General features: G+C 40.2%; 1 protein-coding gene across 3 annotated transcripts in view; it reads right to left on the minus strand.

Annotated features, from left to right (window-relative positions):
- LOC131592825 (prestin-like) overlaps positions 1-19,298 on the minus strand; it is a 33,226-nt gene extending 13,928 nt beyond the window's left edge. The window contains exons 1-7 of one of the 3 annotated variants that reach the window (XM_058864625.1): positions 19,201-19,298; positions 18,366-18,485; positions 7,469-7,682; positions 5,691-5,830; positions 2,416-2,526; positions 1,679-1,860; positions 1,001-1,165 (exon numbers count right to left, since the gene is read on the minus strand). In XM_058864625.1, the coding sequence (XP_058720608.1) occupies positions 1,001-1,165; positions 1,679-1,860; positions 2,416-2,526; positions 5,691-5,830; positions 7,469-7,623 (753 nt within the window). In that variant the 5' untranslated portion in view covers positions 7,624-7,682; positions 18,366-18,485; positions 19,201-19,298. The remainder of the gene's footprint in view (positions 1-1,000; positions 1,166-1,678; positions 1,861-2,415; positions 2,527-5,690; positions 5,831-7,468; positions 7,683-18,365; positions 18,486-19,200) is intronic. The other 2 variants (XM_058864626.1, XM_058864627.1) reach the window with 2 other exon arrangements.
- Between the last annotated feature and the right edge of the window lie 2 nt (positions 19,299-19,300).

Below are 19,300 nucleotides of genomic sequence, written 5' to 3' on the forward strand. Positions count from 1 at the left end.
TTCCTCAGTGGCAGCTACCTGAAAGCAATAAATGCAAACTCCTTCTAATACCATCAAATATTCTTTGGCATGTCATATTTACTTGGAGCTGCATAAACTATTCTAAAACAATAAAGCTGCTGATAGAACTACTGAGGTTGCCATAACAATATGATTAAATAACAGTGATCCTGCAATGCTGCTGAACTGGCCATAATTCCAAATAACCTTTTAATTGAAAATGCTTACTATAAGGGTGCTAGAAAAAAAACCTGCTGGAATACACAAGTTGCTAGAGGGTAAATAATTCCCCATACTGATTATTCCCTCTTCTTCCACTGCATTAAAATAAATAAATAAGTAATGTTTTTGGTTATTTATTAGGTTTTTGAAAGAAAATCAACATACTCTTCCATATGCAGATTGAAAATTGGTTGTTATATATTCAAGATGTCCTGGTAGTATGCATTTGAATTTATAACTTTCCTTCTATTTGTTTGGCAATTAGTATGACTGGTTCCCAGATTAGTGAACTGAACAGCAAATTTTGGAATTAGTCATTAATGCAGACTTGCTTCCAAAAGGTTTGTTATATCTGCACAAACATACAAAATGGAAGTATTTTCTACAACCTACATGTAGATGAAATCCTGAAGCTTCATTATTGCCTAGCCATCAATCTACTCAAAGCTTAAGTTTTCACAGACATCTGAGATCTTCCCTTTTCATCCACTGAAGAGTGGAAAGATTCTGAGAGTAACATTTCCTAGCTTTGAAGAACACACCATTCAGCAGAATCCTAAAATCTGCCCATCTCAGACCGTGCAGATCTACCAAGTCACACTTGGGCTGCACTTTCAGATATTCATATATTGCTATGGCATTTAAAGACCTCATACCCAGAGTTCATTTCTGAAGATTATTCCATTTAGTGCCAAATAATACAAAAAAGCATGAAAAAGCTTAGGAGCTAGATCCAGACAACACAGAATTTGCATGTTTGGTAAGTGTAATTACTCACATATACAACTGAAAGGGGTCCACTGTACCGGCTAGTCTTGATGCCAAGAAGGTACTTGAATTGGGAAACAGAGACATGAATTGCAGCTGCAGTGGTAAACCCGTGCACCAGGGGCTCTGTTAGATAGATGGCCACAAATCCAAATCGAAGAAAACCTAAACACAACTAACGAAAAAGAGAAGCGCCAACCCTGTGACTCCAAGTATCGCCTGGATATAGCACACACACACAGCCTGCTCTCCTTTCCTCAATGCCCAGGCCAGATCAGACAAACCTGAACTTGGCTTTTCTAAAGCCAGTTCAGTAAGCAGCCATCAATGCACCCCATCTTCCATGCCACTGGCAGATACAGTGTGAGATATGGGTATGTATGTATGCATTGTTTGTGTGCATTTATGGGCAGATTAGAGAACATCAGTTGAGTTTTTCTGATAGGATAGGAAAAAATGAAAAGGGGGAATAACCCAATTTTTTTCCAGTCAAGCTAAGATGCCAGATAAAGTCCTGTCTCCAATGCATCCATCCCCAGTTCCATTATGTAGCTGCCATAAAGCAGCCTGTGTCCTACACGGTGCAGTGCAGAAGCACAAGTCTGCTTACAGAGGACCCACAGTGACCCAGCACTCCCTGCAAGTCCAGCAGCAGCAGCTGCCCTTACAGCAAACTGTGAGCACATACCTGGATAAGTCCTGAAAGAAAGGCGAGAGCCACAGCTACCTGAACCCTCTTAGTATCCCTAGCACTGTAATATTCAAGGACATCTGTAATATTAGTAGAATTAGAGTCCAGAGAAATAATTTCATCAGGCACTTCTCTCACAGCAACGCCACCAACCATCATACTAACCACAGCAAAGGTGCCTGAAATAAGAGGGAGAGGAAAATAATTACTTAAAATCCTGACAAGTTTTTTTTTTAGGAGTGATTCTTATTGAGATATGCAGAATTAAACTAAAATAAGAGTTTTCTACCTTAATAATGTATTTTTTAGTCCCCAGATTTGCTCCAGTACTCAGCACCATTAAAGCTAGTTAGATAGTAAACATATACCTCGGCAGCAGGCAAACACCATCATTTTTTTCTATCTCAGTTTCTATTTTGCAAATTAAAGATTCATCCTGGCCACACAGACAGCTGACTGCAGCAATGAAATCATAGTTCAGGAGTTCGCAGCAGTCATTTCTAGAATGATTTCTAATCTGATACAAGATGCTCTTCTATTGCTTCCGAAGTAAAATAGATAAACTAACAATAAAAAGTACTGGTTATGTTCCATACCTTTGTGTTTCTTCTATGCACTTACATTTAAATTTATGGAAAACAACTACATTTTCTATTTCTCCAATTTTATTTTTTACAGCTTTATTAAGCACACACACAACACAGACAGACTTTCAGTTATCCATACAGATATACCTATTGATATGTGCTTGGAGGTTCCAAAGAAAGTATATAGAATAACAGGATAAAATGAAGAATATAGGCCAAATACTGGGGGAACAGCTGCCAGCAAAGCATAGGCTAAACCTAGGAAACAGACACAAATATGTATGTTAGGTAAACAACAAAAATAAACCATCTGAAGCAAAGGGATTTAAGCCTACTAAAACTAAACACACCTAATAGGAAATCTAGAGAGTTGTATCAAGTTTAAAAAACAGGAGATCTTTCAGTGAATAGCCTTGAAAATGTATAATCCTCTAGGGCAGTGCCTAGAAACATGATGGGGTGAGTCAGGAAACCAAAGTCCCTAATTACAGTCACTGCAGGTGTCTGTGTTTGTGTGCACACTTGTGCACCTGTTTTGCCTTTGTGGGTGGAAGCACTCCTTAATGGCCAACAAATCCCTTTTGTTACTTTTGTTTTTGTCTGCAGAAGAACCTAGTTAGAAACACCCATACCCTCAAAACAAGGGGGACACATTTGACTTTCTCTTCCTTTTCTGATCAGACATGGTGTTCATGGCAACCTTTAACTGACTAAACACTATCCTCCTCCCTCACCCCAGAATAACTGGGATGATATAATAGTTTATGTTTCCACAAAACATGCTTCAAAATGTAAAATAAGCAGAGAATAATTTCTGACAATCTGTAAGGTCACAGAGTTTATACAGTCTGGTATTCTTCCCAAAAACAAAGTCCTTTTGGTCATTAAACCTGGTCCAGCTCCATGCAGGGGAATGCAATCCACATCATTCCTATCTCTACTCTGGCAAGCACAACTGTGGAGCTGTGGGGAGAACAGCTCTGAGGAACACCAGGGAAGAACATCTCCCACCCTCTGTGTGACTCAGGGTGTGCTTGTCATGGGACCAGGCTCACAAGCAAGTGGTGTACACCATGTGATATGGCACATAACTGTCCCAAGCAGTTGCAGCCAAAACAACAGCTCTACACAGCTTGTGTTAAGGAGAACTGACACCAGAACAGAACAAATGGGCCTCAAGGAGAAAACACTGTATCCTGGCTTGGCTTGGTTATGCACTCTCACAAGTGCAGGTTGGTAACACCTGTGTGTTCTTGCCACACTTGGGCAGACTGGTCCAAGTGAGGGGTAAAAATCTCAATGGGACAGTGCAAATTCCAAACAGAAGCAATGGTTCTCCCACCATGGAGAGACAGTGATATCCAAAAACACCTCTCCCTAATAATTTAAACAGGGAGACAAAGCATCACGTTACAAAAATAAAATAAAAAAAAAAAAAAAAAAAAAAAAAAAGCTAAACCAAAAGGGTCTTCTGTGCCATTCAAGTGCTCTTGTGCAGTGTAGTAACTCATACAGCCTTGTTCTAGCCCTAAGCAATATCTGAGTCCTAACCAAAAATTAATATTCTCACCAAAATTGGACTGATGGTATTGTTTATTCTCTTGCTCAAATGAGCATTTCATTAAGCACTTGTGAAACTCATCCCACACATCTTCTCTCACCCAAGGGGTACCTTTCCTGACATCAGCCAACACCCTGTATTGTAACAGCCTGGCCCTAAATATGGTGATGAACTTAACAGTATAACTAACCAGAACTGAAAATCAGTGTTCAAAACTGGGAGGGTGAGTCTGTGTGAAGTTCCTGATCTGAATACCCTTTTATTCCCTTTCATTTGTACTGGCCTTTTCAGAGACTGTCAGTGCCAAGGAAATAAAAGAGATATTGACTTGATAGGAGGTCATGGCTTAAACACCATGGTCATTGTAATTCTGCCTGGAATAATTCCCAGGCTTCTTTGAACTCATTCTTGCTATAATTACATCCATTCCAGAAAAATGAAAGTTCAACTTTTGTGTTTTTAGAAAGGGAAAGATTAGGAGCAATTTAAGGGCATGTTTACAGTCACGAAATGAATAGTGTTTACTTTAAAAGAGAGTCACATAATTAAGTATAAAGTTCACTGCTGACCACTTAAATTTTAGTGTTCCTTCAGGTCTTGACATAAATTATATTTCAGTATACAACTGGCGATGTTTGTGTCTCATATATGACAGATATGCCTGAGATTAACCACATGAGCTATCAGTTTAAGATAAGTTGATACTTCCATGTGTGGAAGAAAAAATAACCTTAATCATAAAACTTACACAAAACCAGGAAGATATGGAAATAAAGAAATTATCTGCACAGGCTAAGTTAGGGTACTTAATTATTTTAATGGGTTACCACCTATTAAAATCTTGGATTTACAGATGAATTTTTCAGACCTGCCTCAGCTTAAAGTGGAACAAGTGAGGGGAAAATATGAAATAAGTCAACACAGAAATAAACTTATTCTGAATTACATCACCATCTGGACAGGGCTCTGTGCAAATCAAAGAATTTCCTTGACTCCAAGACTTCCCAGAAAAATCTACTGAGACTGTGGCAGCTATTGTGAAGCTGCCATTACCAGAGCAGTGGGCACCCCTTAATGATATTCCTTAGAAGTGCTATTGCTTTCTAACCTCCTAACACTTCTGAAACTGCTAATAGTAACTGCTGGGAAAAACAAAAGATTCTACTGGTCCAAGAGCTGAACAGAATAGTGAACACTGGATTTCTCTGACTTCCAGAGCCTGCTCCTGCTTCAGGAATGGGCTCCATTTACAGTGACACTTCCAAGTAATTTAATAGAAATTACCACAGATTTTCAGTCTTGTTACAGAGGGTACTTTTGAATTATTCCCACCATGTAAATCACTGCCCATTACTATGGTTCCAGTGTAAACTGGTGACTTCCAGCCTTAGGTATCAGTCTTTGAATTCTTGCATGTTCTTCTCTAGTTAAATTTAGTTTGGTTACTTTGTCCCAGTTAGTCTCTGAAACATAATGTCTATGTGTCTGTTAGATATTGCTACCCTCTGTAGGAAATATGCCATGACTTTCAGAACAATGAGATCAGTAAATAATATGGTGCATTCAGCAAACGTTTAGACATGCACTTAAACTGTGAAAAGCTAGTCTGTGAAAAGCCATGAGAACTGTGATACTGATTAGAGAGGGAGCTTCTCTCAGAGTTTGGTGCGTATCACTGACTTGCACTTTAAAGGGAATCATCATTCTGGGTTGGTCTGCAGAATCCATTCTGATCTCCACATAGAGCCCTGACATACACATCCTGTTCTCAGGAGCACCTGTTTCAGGATGCCAAGCACTACCATGAAAGCACATATGGAAAAAGCAAAGAAGAGAGAATTAAATCCAGAGGTACACTCACCTTGAGGAAGCTGCATGATCCCAGTGCTTATACCTGAGATAATGTCACCCAATAAGTATTCCTTTACTGGGTAACGAGGAAGCCATTTTAAAATTGGTAAGAAATTGTAAAGATGAGACTTGGCTCTCTTAGAAGAACAACTGGAAATACAAAGCAGAAAGAAAGTTAGACACTAGGGGACAAACAGGTTGCAAAAATTCTTTTCATCCCTATATAGGAAAATAGCTCCTTCACAGGCAGGCTCAGACTCCTGATGACAGTAATTTCTGGACATGCTTAAGCACAAACAACTATGCTTCCAGTTAATTTAGCCCTTAATCACATGTTAGTGCTATTCACAAACAAGACAAAAGTCTTGTGAGCCTGGAGGTCAGTGGGAAGTAAAACTTCCAGTCTATGCACAATTGAGTGGTCACACAACACCTTTTGCTGAGATCATTCCTAGTAACAAACCCCCTGAGCATAACTTGCTTCCTGATAGTGGTTTTCACTCACCAGAGTACTTTGCAGTGCTTTTTCCCATTTACTAGTTCCATGCTTTATACTGGTTTGATCATAATGTTATATATTACTATGCTTTAGATTTTTTTTATTAATTTAATCAGTACTTATTACTATCACTACTAGTACTGATAGACCCTTTCAGGCTATTTGAGTGCATAACCCTTCTTCACCCGGAAAGGAAAGGCACTGAAGCCAGCAGCACTGACCCTTGTGGCTCTTAGCAGAGCTATTAACCTTTTGAAAACCTGACTCATGATAGAGCCAGGAAACCAGTATCTCTATCCAGTAGTGCTTTGCATCATATCTTGATTATACTGTGGTAAGTTTAACCTTGGCTAAAAATGTAACACAAGGATTGTATAAATGCTCTTCTGCATAGGGGAATTGCAAGACAATTGCAGAGATTTATTAGCATTTCTGAATTGCACAGTGAAGAAGCTTGTTGCTACAAGTGAGAGAGTCATCCACACTTCTCCATGGTTAAGTAGACTGTATCACAAGAAGGAGGATTTTGATCCAGTTTTTTAAATTCAGGACAGATTCAGTTTTCTGAGGTAGAATTAAGTGTCTTTACCATTGAAGTCATTCCATAAACCAAAGCAAATCTCCTAATGTCAAATTATGTGAACAGGAATACTTTATAGAAAAGCAATTCTGTTGTCCTGCAGAACAAGGTTTGAGAAAGAAATGGAAAAAACTCTGCAAATGAAGCATGGATAAACATAAAGCTAATGAGAACTTCGCTAGAACTTAAATCCCCTGGTATCATGGAGCACAGCTAAAGACATTTCACATCTAACCAGATGATTCCAAGGCCGTTAATTAAAAGCTAGAGAATGCCTTTAGTAAGTTCTTATTAGACTAATAATTTAGAACTCTACACAGCTATCACACTTCTCCATTCTTCTGTGAAATGATCATGTGAAGCACAAATTTGGCCATAAATATTTCCACATAAAAAGAATAGATATTTTTCTGAGTCTTATGAATTTATGTCATGCGATTTGACTAATACTTCACATTCCCAAGCTGCATATTTTCCTTTTGCACTTTGATTGCAATTCAACTAATTTATCCAACATTTTCTAATATAGTTATACATTAACACATAAAATACATACACAGCTCCTTCCCAGTCTTGCTCAATAGTCAAAATAGAATTAGTGGCTTTATCTTATAGGTTTCTTTGAAGAGATTACCAGCTAAGTGCATGAATCAATTAAGAATTATAATATTTCTAACCAATAAAACAAAGATAAGACAAAAATCCCTACCGACAAGAATGTGCAATCTTCTGCCCTAAAGTCTGAGGGGTTCTCTGTCGCCTGTGCAGCTGTCCTTGCAGAAGCTCCTGGTTGTATATTGGTCTCTGTACACAATACATCTGGGTTTGCTCAAGGTTTGCTTCTTGCTCTTGAGCATGTTCCATAGCTGATCTCACAGAGTAGCAGTGAAGGAGGAACAGTTCCACGGGCTCCACTAAAAAACCTAGTTGCAGACAAAATAAGTTTGGTTTCCTTTTTAATTCAGATTTGGCATTTCCTTTCAAATAATGTATTTTGACAAGCAAGAGACAAGAATTGTGATTGCAGCCTAATTAAATGGTCTGTAACAGCAGTAAGAAAATAAATCACAGTCTTTAGTATATGCAAGCCATTAATTTATGCTTCTCTTGTATAATGAAAGCTTTTGCATGAATTACTTTGTAAATAAGAGCTGAAATGAACTTGGAATGTTGTATTCATGCTTATCTAGATTTTCCCTCAGTTTTTAAAGAACGTGTCAATGTAGAAGGGAGATTCTCTTATTGCTGAGTTACTTCCTGCTTACTCACAAACTGGCATGTCCATTTTCAAAGGACCGAACTCTGACTTTAACACTGAGAAACACACTTCTTTCTTCCAGATTGTCAGTTGCTTCCTGCATCCGTCCACCTGCTTTCCCCTCTACTTCAGAAGCTTCTTTTTATCCAAACAGCATCTCAAGGATACACAATCCACTACTTTCAAACAATTATTATTTCGAAGGATGTGCCACTTACTGCTATTCTCAATCTGCACTGACTAAAACAGGAATTGGGAGATATGCCCAGTTTTAAAACTAGCCAGAAGGTTTGTAGAAATCTATCTGTCTGCCTGATTCAGTGCCACAAACATCTTAACATGTTTAAAAGACACTCTGCTACTCCATTGCCCCATGTTTGCTGCTTTCAGAAATACGGGGCAAGAAACACAACTCCCAGCTCTGAGCGAAGTGACAGGGCTGCTATGTTGTTAGGCAGAGATGCTGGCTAGTGCCACATTTGATGACAGGACGTGAGTGCAGTGGGAAACAGAGCCATCATTATGAACAAGGCCTTGGGCTCAAGTCCAGCAAGTCACTTAAGCATGTGTTTGCCTTCAACCAAGGGTGCTAACCCAGGGGTGTTCCGTTTTTAGCTGTACATCAGTACTTTTCTGGGAAAGAGTTACCACACAGACATTAAACAAATTGCTACCTAAACACTCAGACAAAGCTAACTATGATTGGTCCAACATTCTGATTCAGCAAATACAGTCAGACCACCGGAAAAATACCAATATTGCTATCTATGCCTTCACTCTGATGAAAGTGCTGGAATTTTCCACTCAGGTCTTGGTAGTCTCCTAGAGCTGACACAGCCTAGTATCTCTCCAGTTCTCAGTATTTCATAAGCAATATTCTCCCTAGTCAGCAAGAAAAGGATATTTTTACTAAAATTGTAATGTTTTATTTACTGCACACTCTATATTGACTTCAGCCTTATTGTATGAAATAAAGGTGATCCTACTTGAGGATCCATGATCCCCAGAAGTCTCTTCAAGCCTCAAAAATTCTGGGATTCCATAATGATCCCTTATGTCATTATTCACACAGAATCTATCTTTTCCAGTAATTAATTTATGTGTTCTGGCAACATTAGCTTTATCTACAAATTAAGAAGCAATTTTAATCAGTCCTAAACAGAAAATCCACTCAAATTAGAACAAAAACTGCAGCTGCATGCAAAAGACACAAACCAAATCAGTTCAATGACTTGGTTTTGGCCAAACTTCTCCAATGAAATGAGAATGCAACATGAAAACATTTTTAGCCACGGTTTTAAAACGTACACCCTACCTTCTTTCTGCTACAAAGGACTGCAATGCAAGACAGTGCCCGGCTAACCCCAAACAATTCAGCTCCTGAATTTCCACCTTAGAGTACGTTTGGCTTCAGGTAGATTGCTTAATATATGGAAGAGCCACACGAGCTTGTAATGTAAATCTAGACCTGGAGAGGTCTGGACATCTCCACTTCTCTACACATGCTCCAGCTCTTCCAGGTACTATAAGCATTTACAGAACAACAGAAGTTCCATCCTGCCTGTGTTTTTCATAGTGAAATAAATTATTCAAATGGTGTATTTGACTAATTGAACAAGGCCCAACTCTAAATCAGTTATCCAGATCATGGCAAGTGTTAGTTTGGAATACTACCAGAGGTCACAACCCACGTTTCACCGTCACTCAGTCTGAAGTTTTTAAACTGCAGATTGAATGTTTCTGATTCTGTTAGAATAAGGAAGTTACACTGCACTGAATTGTGAGAACCAGCTAGAAGAAAAGTAACTTGAGGAAGGACATGATAGGATCTTATCTTTACCTTCAGGAGATACAAGAACATGGAAATCAAATCACATGTCATTAAAAGAGATCCTAAATCTACCTAAAACTACTGCTGAACGTATCACATTCTTTTTTTCCATGTCATGTCACCAACTTCATCTTAACAGCCGTGCCTAAGCATGTTCCCTGCTGGCAACCTAAAATACTAAGATGTAGATAATAAAGTAACTATTAAAATATTTTATATCATACCTGTCTTGCAAAAGTATACAGAGAGCAAGACTGAGATGGTTATCTTTAAAAGAGATGATACACATTGTCCATAGAGTAGCAAAACAGTAACATTTCATGACTGGTTCGACTGTCTCTCCAAGTGTATGCTGTAGGACAAACTGCCAACACAATTATCCAAGGCTCAGAAACTGAGCCTTACCCTTCACTCCCAGAATGCTTGAAGAACAAAAGCAAGGTACTGTCATTTTCATGAAAAGAATGCTTACTGCTATGATTTCTGAAAACTCATATACCTTTGTCCAGAGGAAGAGAAAGGCAATAGTGGTTACTGGAACACTGCTTTGTAACACTGCTTTTGGTGGTTGCAACACCAACCTTTGAACTTCATGGCAAGAATAAAGTTAAAAAGCTGTAAGAAACCCTGTCATTAATCTTATCAGCCAGATAACAGTTGAGTTGAAGTAGTTAAAACCTGTATGCAAAAGACTTAAGAGTTGGCAGTTCTTTATCTGACTGATAAAGGCCTTATGTCTTTACTGCTATTATCAAATTGACGGTGTTAAAGAAAAAAAAAAAGTGAAGCAAACATGAATTTATAACACTATCACTAATAAATTAGCACTTTCTCTTCCCAATCTTAGCTGATAAAGGAGGTCTGTCAAGCCATCTGCACTGATTCTTGTAGAGGACAATAATTTCTGATCCAAATCACATTAATCAGAGTGCAACCATAAAATTTATAGGGACAGAAATTTGACTGTTGTTCCTTAGATTCAAAACACAACTATGTGGAGAAAAAAGCAAGAAGCTGGAGACATTAGGAATGGTGTACCATGTGACTCTTGCAGCTTTCATAGGCACTTTCGCTCCTAACGTGTATCTAACCTGAGTGTGTCTGAATTACCTAAGGAAACAGGGGAGTCAAATCCATTGGCGTGCCTGTCTTAAAAGAGCAAAACCCCTTTTGGAAGCTAAGCACAAATTGCTTTGAGTAGCAGAAAAGCACAGGTGGACAGTACTGGTACTGTGTTAAAGTGTGTCCTCTGCTAGAGAATTCCAAGTTTGATCATGAACTAAAAAGTCTACGGAATATTTTTTGTCTTCAAGCTTACAAACAGAGGTGACTACCATCAGCCAAAGGGCTGGTGGAGATACTGTCACTCGATGTAAAATATGTTCTCCCAAATGTACTCTGAAAAGCAGTTACTGAAAGGTCTGTTCCTACTGTCTGAAGAGCCAAGACACAAACCAGGTGATTTTAGGAAGCACATAATGGCTCATTTCTTTCTTTCCTCTCTGGACTCATTCCCCAGTGCCCTATGGCCTTCCATTTTTCACCCTGAGTGACATGTACAAAGTTGTTTTTAAAATAAGCACAAAGGTGAAAAATGACTGGGTGGGGTCATAAGGAATGTGTTCTTCTAGTTTTATTGGACTGTTCCCATCATTCTCATTTCTCCTCCATTACTCCCATTAAATCCACTAACAACTAGATATTTTAAACCTAAAGCCTTGATGTAAAACTTCATAAATTTAGAAGTAACTTAATAAACAAACAAAATTTTCCTTGTGTAGGTCCTAATCTAAGAAATGCACTCCTGTAGTGAACCTTCAGGGAAAAAAAAATCATGACCTTTAATTTCTATGCAGCTTTTAGACAGGCAAAATTTCCACCCTATTCATTAGAAAGGTAAAATGATTACATAAACTGTGTTTGGTTGTGTGATAAAAGCTTCTCCACACACCTAGAGTGTTACTCAGAACAGCAGGATGGAGAACCTGGATAATACCCTGGGGCGCTGCTGCCAGGGCCACCACATGAGCCATCAGCCTACCAAAAGCTCAGCACCACCAGTCCAGAGTAGTATAAAAGGGTCACCTATGGGACCCTGGAAGTCCCTGCCAGCTCTGGGTGTGAACAGCATCTGCTCATCTCTAAGAGTAAGAACACTCAGGGGCAACAGAAGGGGTCCTGGGAAGTCCTGGCCAGTCACACATGTGCACATGATGGTCTGTACCAACAACTCAAGTAGTTTGAGGGCTCGTATGTCCAGCTCAGCTGGGAAGATTGGGATGAAGGAGCTACTAGACAGACTGTGAGCCTGTGCACTGGAGGGATCCACCTTGCAGATGTGTGATGTATCTCTGCATTATGTACTTATAGCCTCAGTACTGGGCCTCCATCCTGCTCAGCTGGAGAGAGCAGAGGGGATGCAGCTGTCAGTGTTGCCTCTCTGATATGCATGACTTGCCATGGACAAATGTAAGTACATTGTGTATGTGTGTTGTCTGTGTGTGTGCTTATGGGAAACACATCTTCAGACTTGGTACTGCTTGGATCTGGGGATACGGAGCAGCAGCCCCACTTTCCTTAGGCTGTGTGATATATTTTCCTCTAGTGAACCTATCTTAGTCACTGAAAAGAGCATAATAATAACATCAAGCATAAGGATCCTTCTCTCAAATTGGTAACAAATTAGACATATATTTATACACACACTTAAAAATAATAAGATTATGTAACTGGTAAGAGGTAATTTATATTTCATGTTTCTTGCCAAAAAATACTTAAGTCCCCAGAGGTTCACTCCATGGACTAACGAATTCATCAGTGTCTTAACAGTACCTCTTATCAACCAGCAATCTTATGTTTGTTTTCATCAACAGAATGTTTTAGGAACCTGTTACGATGATTGATCTGTTTAATCCATTCCACATAAGATAAACACCTGGAGCACTTTGAGTAGCAGAACATTTATATCTCAGAGGGAAGGAGACCAGAGATGGCTTCTGTTTCGAGTGTAAACACATTGATGACTATAAGAACCCATGGCAATATGATCATTCTTATTACCACTTTTTGTAACGTCAGTGACCTTGGATCCCAGTCTGCCATCCTCCTTCCCTTTGCCAAAAGCAGTAGCTAGTGATAGTGGAATCAATAAGTTAATCAGAATGGTACTGTGGCTGATGACCCCATTGTTGTGCTCAAGCCAACTGATAAGGGCATACACCACCTCAGAGACAGGTAATCATTAGCCTGCTTAATTTTCCAGAGAAAATCCACTGCCAAAAACTTTGCTGGAGCAGTTTTCATCATAAAGCTCCAGATGATCAGAGGAGATAACATAAATCAAGATCATCTATACACACCAAGCTAAACCAGGACAATTTCTTTACTTCTTGTGATCTCAGTGCACCAATGACCTCCAGCAGCTGGTTCATTTTTTCAGGCAAAGTGGAACATGCAGAAAGCAAACAAATGTCTGTGCAGAAAGAAATTACTTCACTCTATGATACAATTCCTTCTGCAGAGAAGCCACCAGAAGAATTCTCCCCTCTCTATCTGTTTCATCAACTCTTTACACACATCATTACCCTCTCAAGTGCTGCATCAAGTTAAAAATAAACAACAAAAAAATAGAAGGTTGTTATTTATAACCAAAATAATCTCAGTCATCATGTTTACAGTGCAAACCTCTCAAGTCACAGAGGAAACTGAAGGAGAGTAAAAACGTGTGGGCAGAGGAAAAAATGACGGGGGTGCAGAGAGGGAAGAAGAGAGGGTTTAGAATGGGATTACAATTTCTATTCCACTTTCAGTGCTGAAAATATGGCATAAAGTAACTACATTACTTAAGTAACATGAGGTTTTGAAAAGTCTCCAAGGATCCTCTAAAAGGCTCTCTTTCCTCTGCAAAACAGGCTACAGCCACTGCCCTGCCTGAAGAAATTCCTGAAGAACCAATGCTTCTGAAAGGCAACACAACTTCAGCATAGGGCAGCCACTCCTTGGGAAAGTAGTAGTGCTAACTGTTTCTCAAAGCTGCAGCTCTCTTCTGGATAGTTCTAAGAATTTCCCTATCCATATCAGGATCTGCTAACACTTCATTCTTGGCAGCTACTTCATAACACATTTTCTGTGGTTTTTTTTCTGCACTAGGTATCAAACCAAATCCTACATGAGCAGAATATGATTTATGATAGATCCTGTCCCCATTTATGCAACTGTTGCTTGGTTAAGATGTTATCTAAACAACAGCATTCTCCTGTCTCCTATGTACTTGAATTCTTCTTCATGATCTGAAGGTGAGTGCCAGGCAGTGGGAATAACCTTCCTCAACATTTTGATGCTAAGGTTACACCTAAAAGACATAAGTGCACAGCCAACACAGGCCAACACTGCCTCTGCTTGAAATATTTAAAAAGCCACTGTGAGCAAAGAATGTGTAGAGAAGTTTCTCAAATAAGTGTTTCACAGCAATACTCTGCTTTATTTGCAGTTCACCTTATGGCTTCATATTTCTTCTGTGCTGATGAAATTTTAATGTGAGACAGCCTCATGTCTGTTCTTAACTGCACAAACAAAAAGACCAACCCTCATAGAGGTGAAAACTTTCACAAATGGCCCTTTAAGTGTGTTTTGCAGAACAACCCTGCATGAAAAGATTCCTGCAACAGCTACACTAGAACAGTTTGTCTTGATGAAGGAACTGGAAGAGCAAGAAGGGTATCTGGGCTGAGCATCACCAAATGAAATGAAGAAAGGTTCATTGAGTAATCTGACGATTTCTTCTTGCAAGAACCCTTTTTTCTCAGGAACATATATGCAAAAGAAACAAATGTCACCAGAAAGCAAGGAAAAAAAAAATCAGACTCACTATAACTGTAGTTAGACTCAGGTCATCTGTTCAGCTATTCAGGCATAAATGAAACACACACACAAAAAAAAAATATCATACATATATATATATATTTTAAACATGAAACTGGCCAAGAAATTTAGCTAGAATAATATAATACAAAACTGAAAACAAGCAAACAACAAGTACAGCTCAAAATTCCAAAAAAAACCCGCAATGAACCAGAGACAGTAGAAAAAGAAACAGTAAACCTGAAAGAAATTGCAAGGGCTTAGAAAACAATGTTATGTCAAAGCTGTAAGCTGGGGCAGGATCCTGGTAAAGCAGGATATGCAGGATTAGATGCTGACCATGCTGAAGAGTTAAATGAACTCAGGTACAGCTTCCTCTGGGAAAAGACTTAAACCACGTTATGCTATAAAGTTAAGCAATAGCAAAATTTCAGTATTTAGCAAAGACATTACAGTTGCCTGCATCTGTGAAAGATATGTCATTTTGTTACTGATGTGACTCTTCAGATTTGCCTGATCTTAGCAGAGCTCTGTGAGAACAGGAATGGGCAGCTCCCTGTGGGTACCTCTGAGTAGCAATCCAAGTTTTCTTCTGCATGGGGTATGGATTTTTCTATTCCATGAAAACCAGGTAGAAATTCTGTAATCCTTAATCAGTTCAATCCTTAATTGAGCTTAATTGATCTGTCCTGACTAGACTGAACTTCAACAAGGATGTTTCAAACAACAGACACACAGCAATCTTTGATTTGGATTGGAAAATTCTGTCTGTGCCTTAGAATGGCAGAATGGTGGAAAGGACCTTCAAGACTACCTATTTCCAACCCCCTCCCATGGGCAGGGACACCTTCCCCTAAGATCAGGTTGCTCAAAGCACCATCCAACATGGAATGAGAGGTTTTCTGAGGAGTTCTCAAATCTCAGCCCTGCCTCAGAACCTAATTTCCATAAAATAAATTAAAAGGAGCAATTTGATGTTCGCTCTAGCCCAGTCTATGTGTCAGAACCTCAGATTTTCAATTAACAGATTAAAATCTATTAATTAGCTAACCCACACCCTCCTCAGTAACCACAATACTACAAGAACACAAATAGAATTGGACATACAAAAGGGTACGCCACAGTCAAAGCACGGTAGTAAAACTTGATCCCCCGTCTGGGCAAAACCAGTAAGTTTTCAATGAAGGCTGGAGAAAAAAAGATTTCACCCAGGCAGTAAAAATATAGATTGTCAAAATCTCCCAGGAAGGCAAACACACTATTCTTTGTCAAATGGAAGGTTTTCCCAGCTTGCTACTGCACAAAACAAAATAAATAGTTAATGCAACGTTTTGAGAAGATTAGTCCAAGTTCCTACATAGGCCAGTAGTTCATATATGTACTCTTTTAATAATAAATAAAAAAATCTAAATCCTATCAATGCAACTGACTTGCAAAACTCATTCAACTGCTTGCACAAATTTACAGCCATATCTTCAAACTCGTGGAAAAACTTGATATTGTCTGTGTATAGCTTTCCCATTACCTGAGCACACAGTAAAGACCTGCACTTTGCTACTGCTTATATTTTTGAAAAGCAAAAAGCTATAGATAGCTGGTTAGAAAATAACAGCAATGGCTGGTCTTGTAGCCATATGAAGAAATATTATCAAGGACTATCAAGAAACACTGTCTAGCAGGACAACATTCTGCTGACTAACAGATCTAGGGAAAGAAACATCTGAATAAAATGGTGTTTAATTCATTAAAGTTAACTGGGAAATCAACAGGCTAATTAGAGCTGGAGAGTTTTAGATTCAGCATGGTTTTCTTGTGCTAAAAGTTAAAGGATATGAAACAATCAGATAGAAAAAAAAAACAGAAAAGAAAGCTTTAGAAAATCAGATCTTACAGAAAAAATACACCAGCAATAAAATAGAAGAAGAAATTGCAGTCAGCAGTTCATTGGGCAGAGACCAAGAGAGGCAGAGGAGCTCATGGGACTTTGTGCTTTTCTAGGCAACTCAGTGGCTGCACAAAAGTCTTGGTTACATTTACGGAGCCTACAGCTGCAATTCAAATTAATAGTAGCTCAGGATAATACTGGTCTGTCTATACTATAACAGTCAAAGCAGACAGACATATGTTCAGTTCTTCTTTCTCAAGTTATTAGCAAAAGAGCAACAGTGTGACAGCCATGTGCTAAATTTGTGCCTGTTTTCTATGGTTTTAGCATCACTCTAAATAATAACATCTTTCCTTGTGGTTTTGGAATACTTAAGCTCTAAAAACATTGAATTTTTGGGGACAGACTACTATACCCATGAAAAACTGTGTGCTAAAGGTATGATTTGAACCACAGTAATGGACTAGAAATTCAAAACAAAAGGTAACATGTAATGGCTGTTCAGTGCTCCAAGTTGTAAGATCTGATGGCTGAATCCAATAAAGCATTTAGTAAGTATTCAGCTTAGAAAACAGGGCTCAGTTTGTGCCAGAGGCTAAAAACAGCACCATTTCCTAGGCCTTTCACCTAGATCATGCTCAATCATCTGCATTTTTTAAAATTATGTCTGCCTTTAAGCAAACTGTTACCCTGCACACAGAGTTTGTACAGTATAAGCAGAAAAAGCACATCAACTCCAGACACAATACTTAGAGGAAATTAGTTTAGAACCCAAGCATGGATGCAGCAGCAGGCTTGTTTCTTACTGGACTTAGAGCTTTCCTTCACTGAAATCTGATTCTGAATACAACTCAATATTGCCCCAACTCCCCCCATAAATATATGCAGTGAAGCTTTAAATGCAATGAAGCTTTTAGAATGAGACTGATGAGTTAAATATCCTCAAGCCTATACAAGGAAGTAAATGTTATTGCAAATTAATATGCTTTATCAGCTACCAACAGCAGCTCTGCATGTGTGAAACTCCATTCTCTTCCTATGCCTTTTCCACACTACATTTCAGAGATGTTTCACAATACAGTGTAAGACTATTAACAAAACAGTTCGGAAATAATTCTAAATGCAGAACTGAAACATCTATCATGTCTTGGGAAGGCTTAGGACTGTCAGAAACCACACGTTTCAAAGTGTGATTACTGTCCCTTGAGGAAGGCAAGACGTGATCCCCACAGAGTTAATTCAGTGCCAGCCACCTGCATGTGCTTGCTTCTGAAACAGTAATTCACCTCAGTTTTTCTATTTCTACAGCAGCAGTAAAGCAGCATCCTACTTAGGAAAATTCTGTAATAGAAGAGACAAGACACCTGTTAACCCAAAATACCTGTTACTGCATATTTAGTAAGACATTTTGAAAGTCTGTTTTCAGATTTAGTCTTCCTTTGAGAAAACTTCAGCCAAAATATTCCAGTGACCAGACCCTTGTTGTCAGTCATCGACATCAAAACCAATGCTGTACAACTGTGTAACTGTGATAGATATGAAGAATTATGTCTAATCTGCTGATTCATCTGTAGAAATAATGACAGCAATCTAATGTTTTTTCTTTTCCTTACTCCTGGACTATCCCTAAATGCCTGCTGCAACAGCCTCTTGGGTCCTCTGAAATTTCGAAGTATCCGAAAGCAGATTTCAACCATATTTCAATGTTCAGACAACTTAAAATTTTGCAATAGCAGCATGAGCACGAGCATAGCAAATTTAAGCCTACTTACTTTTCTGTCTGGCTTGTCCTAGTTGCTTTCACCGATCCCTTGTAAGGAGTTCAAAACGTTCCCACAGTTCATGAAGCTGAAAAACACTGACATAGGGATAGGCAAAATCTTCCTCTTTGCCTGAAAAGTGGAAGGGCATGAGAGGGTTGAAGGGAAACAGTTTAATTGAGGCTTTGGAAACGTTTTGACGGGTTTTGGGCTGAAGCTAGTAATGAAGTGCAGAGAAGGTAGTTTTTGTCGCTACAAGACTTCTTGGGAGAGTCGCTCTGACCTAAACTGACAGCCCGCAGCTTACAGTCGGAGGGGTGCAGCCACAACACGAGGAAATGACTGATCTCTCCCCCTCCCTCCTGCTTCCCCTTGGGTGCTGCGCGTGTTTTACAGCACCGAGCGGCGCGGGCACCGCCGCTGCCCGAGAGCCGTTGGGCGGTGCGGGAGGCGCGGAGCGGCGCTGGCCCGGCTCTGCCCCCGGCTCTGCCCCCGGCTCTGCCCCCGGCTCTGCCCCCGGCTCTGGCCCCGGACCGCCGCTGGCCCCGGCTCGCCGCTGGCCCCGGCTCGCCGCTGGCCCCGGCTCGCCGCAGCCGCACGCGGGGCTCGGGCCGCTCCTCCGGGGACGGCGGGGAGCGAAGGGAGCGGGGGCGGCACGGGGCGAGCACACAGGCTACCTCCGGCCCCGGGGTGACAGAGCGGGCGCCACAGGCACCAGGAGAGCCCGACCCCACCAACGCTCCACAGCGAGGCTCGCTCCCCTCAGGGGAGATCTGCTCAAGGGGAAAGACCCCCTCCGCCACTGACCCCGCGCTCACCCCCGGCCGGCCGGCCGCGCTCCGCTCACCTCCAGCCCGGCACCCCCAGCCCGGCACCTCCACCGCCGCTCGCTCCAAGGTGAGGAGCACAGGGGTGCGCGCGGCCGCCAGCCCCCGCCCCCTCCTGCC

The sequence above is a fragment of the Poecile atricapillus genome, chromosome Z (assembly GCF_030490865.1).
Source record: "Poecile atricapillus isolate bPoeAtr1 chromosome Z, bPoeAtr1.hap1, whole genome shotgun sequence".
NCBI classification, from domain to species: Eukaryota; Metazoa; Chordata; class Aves; order Passeriformes; family Paridae; genus Poecile; species Poecile atricapillus.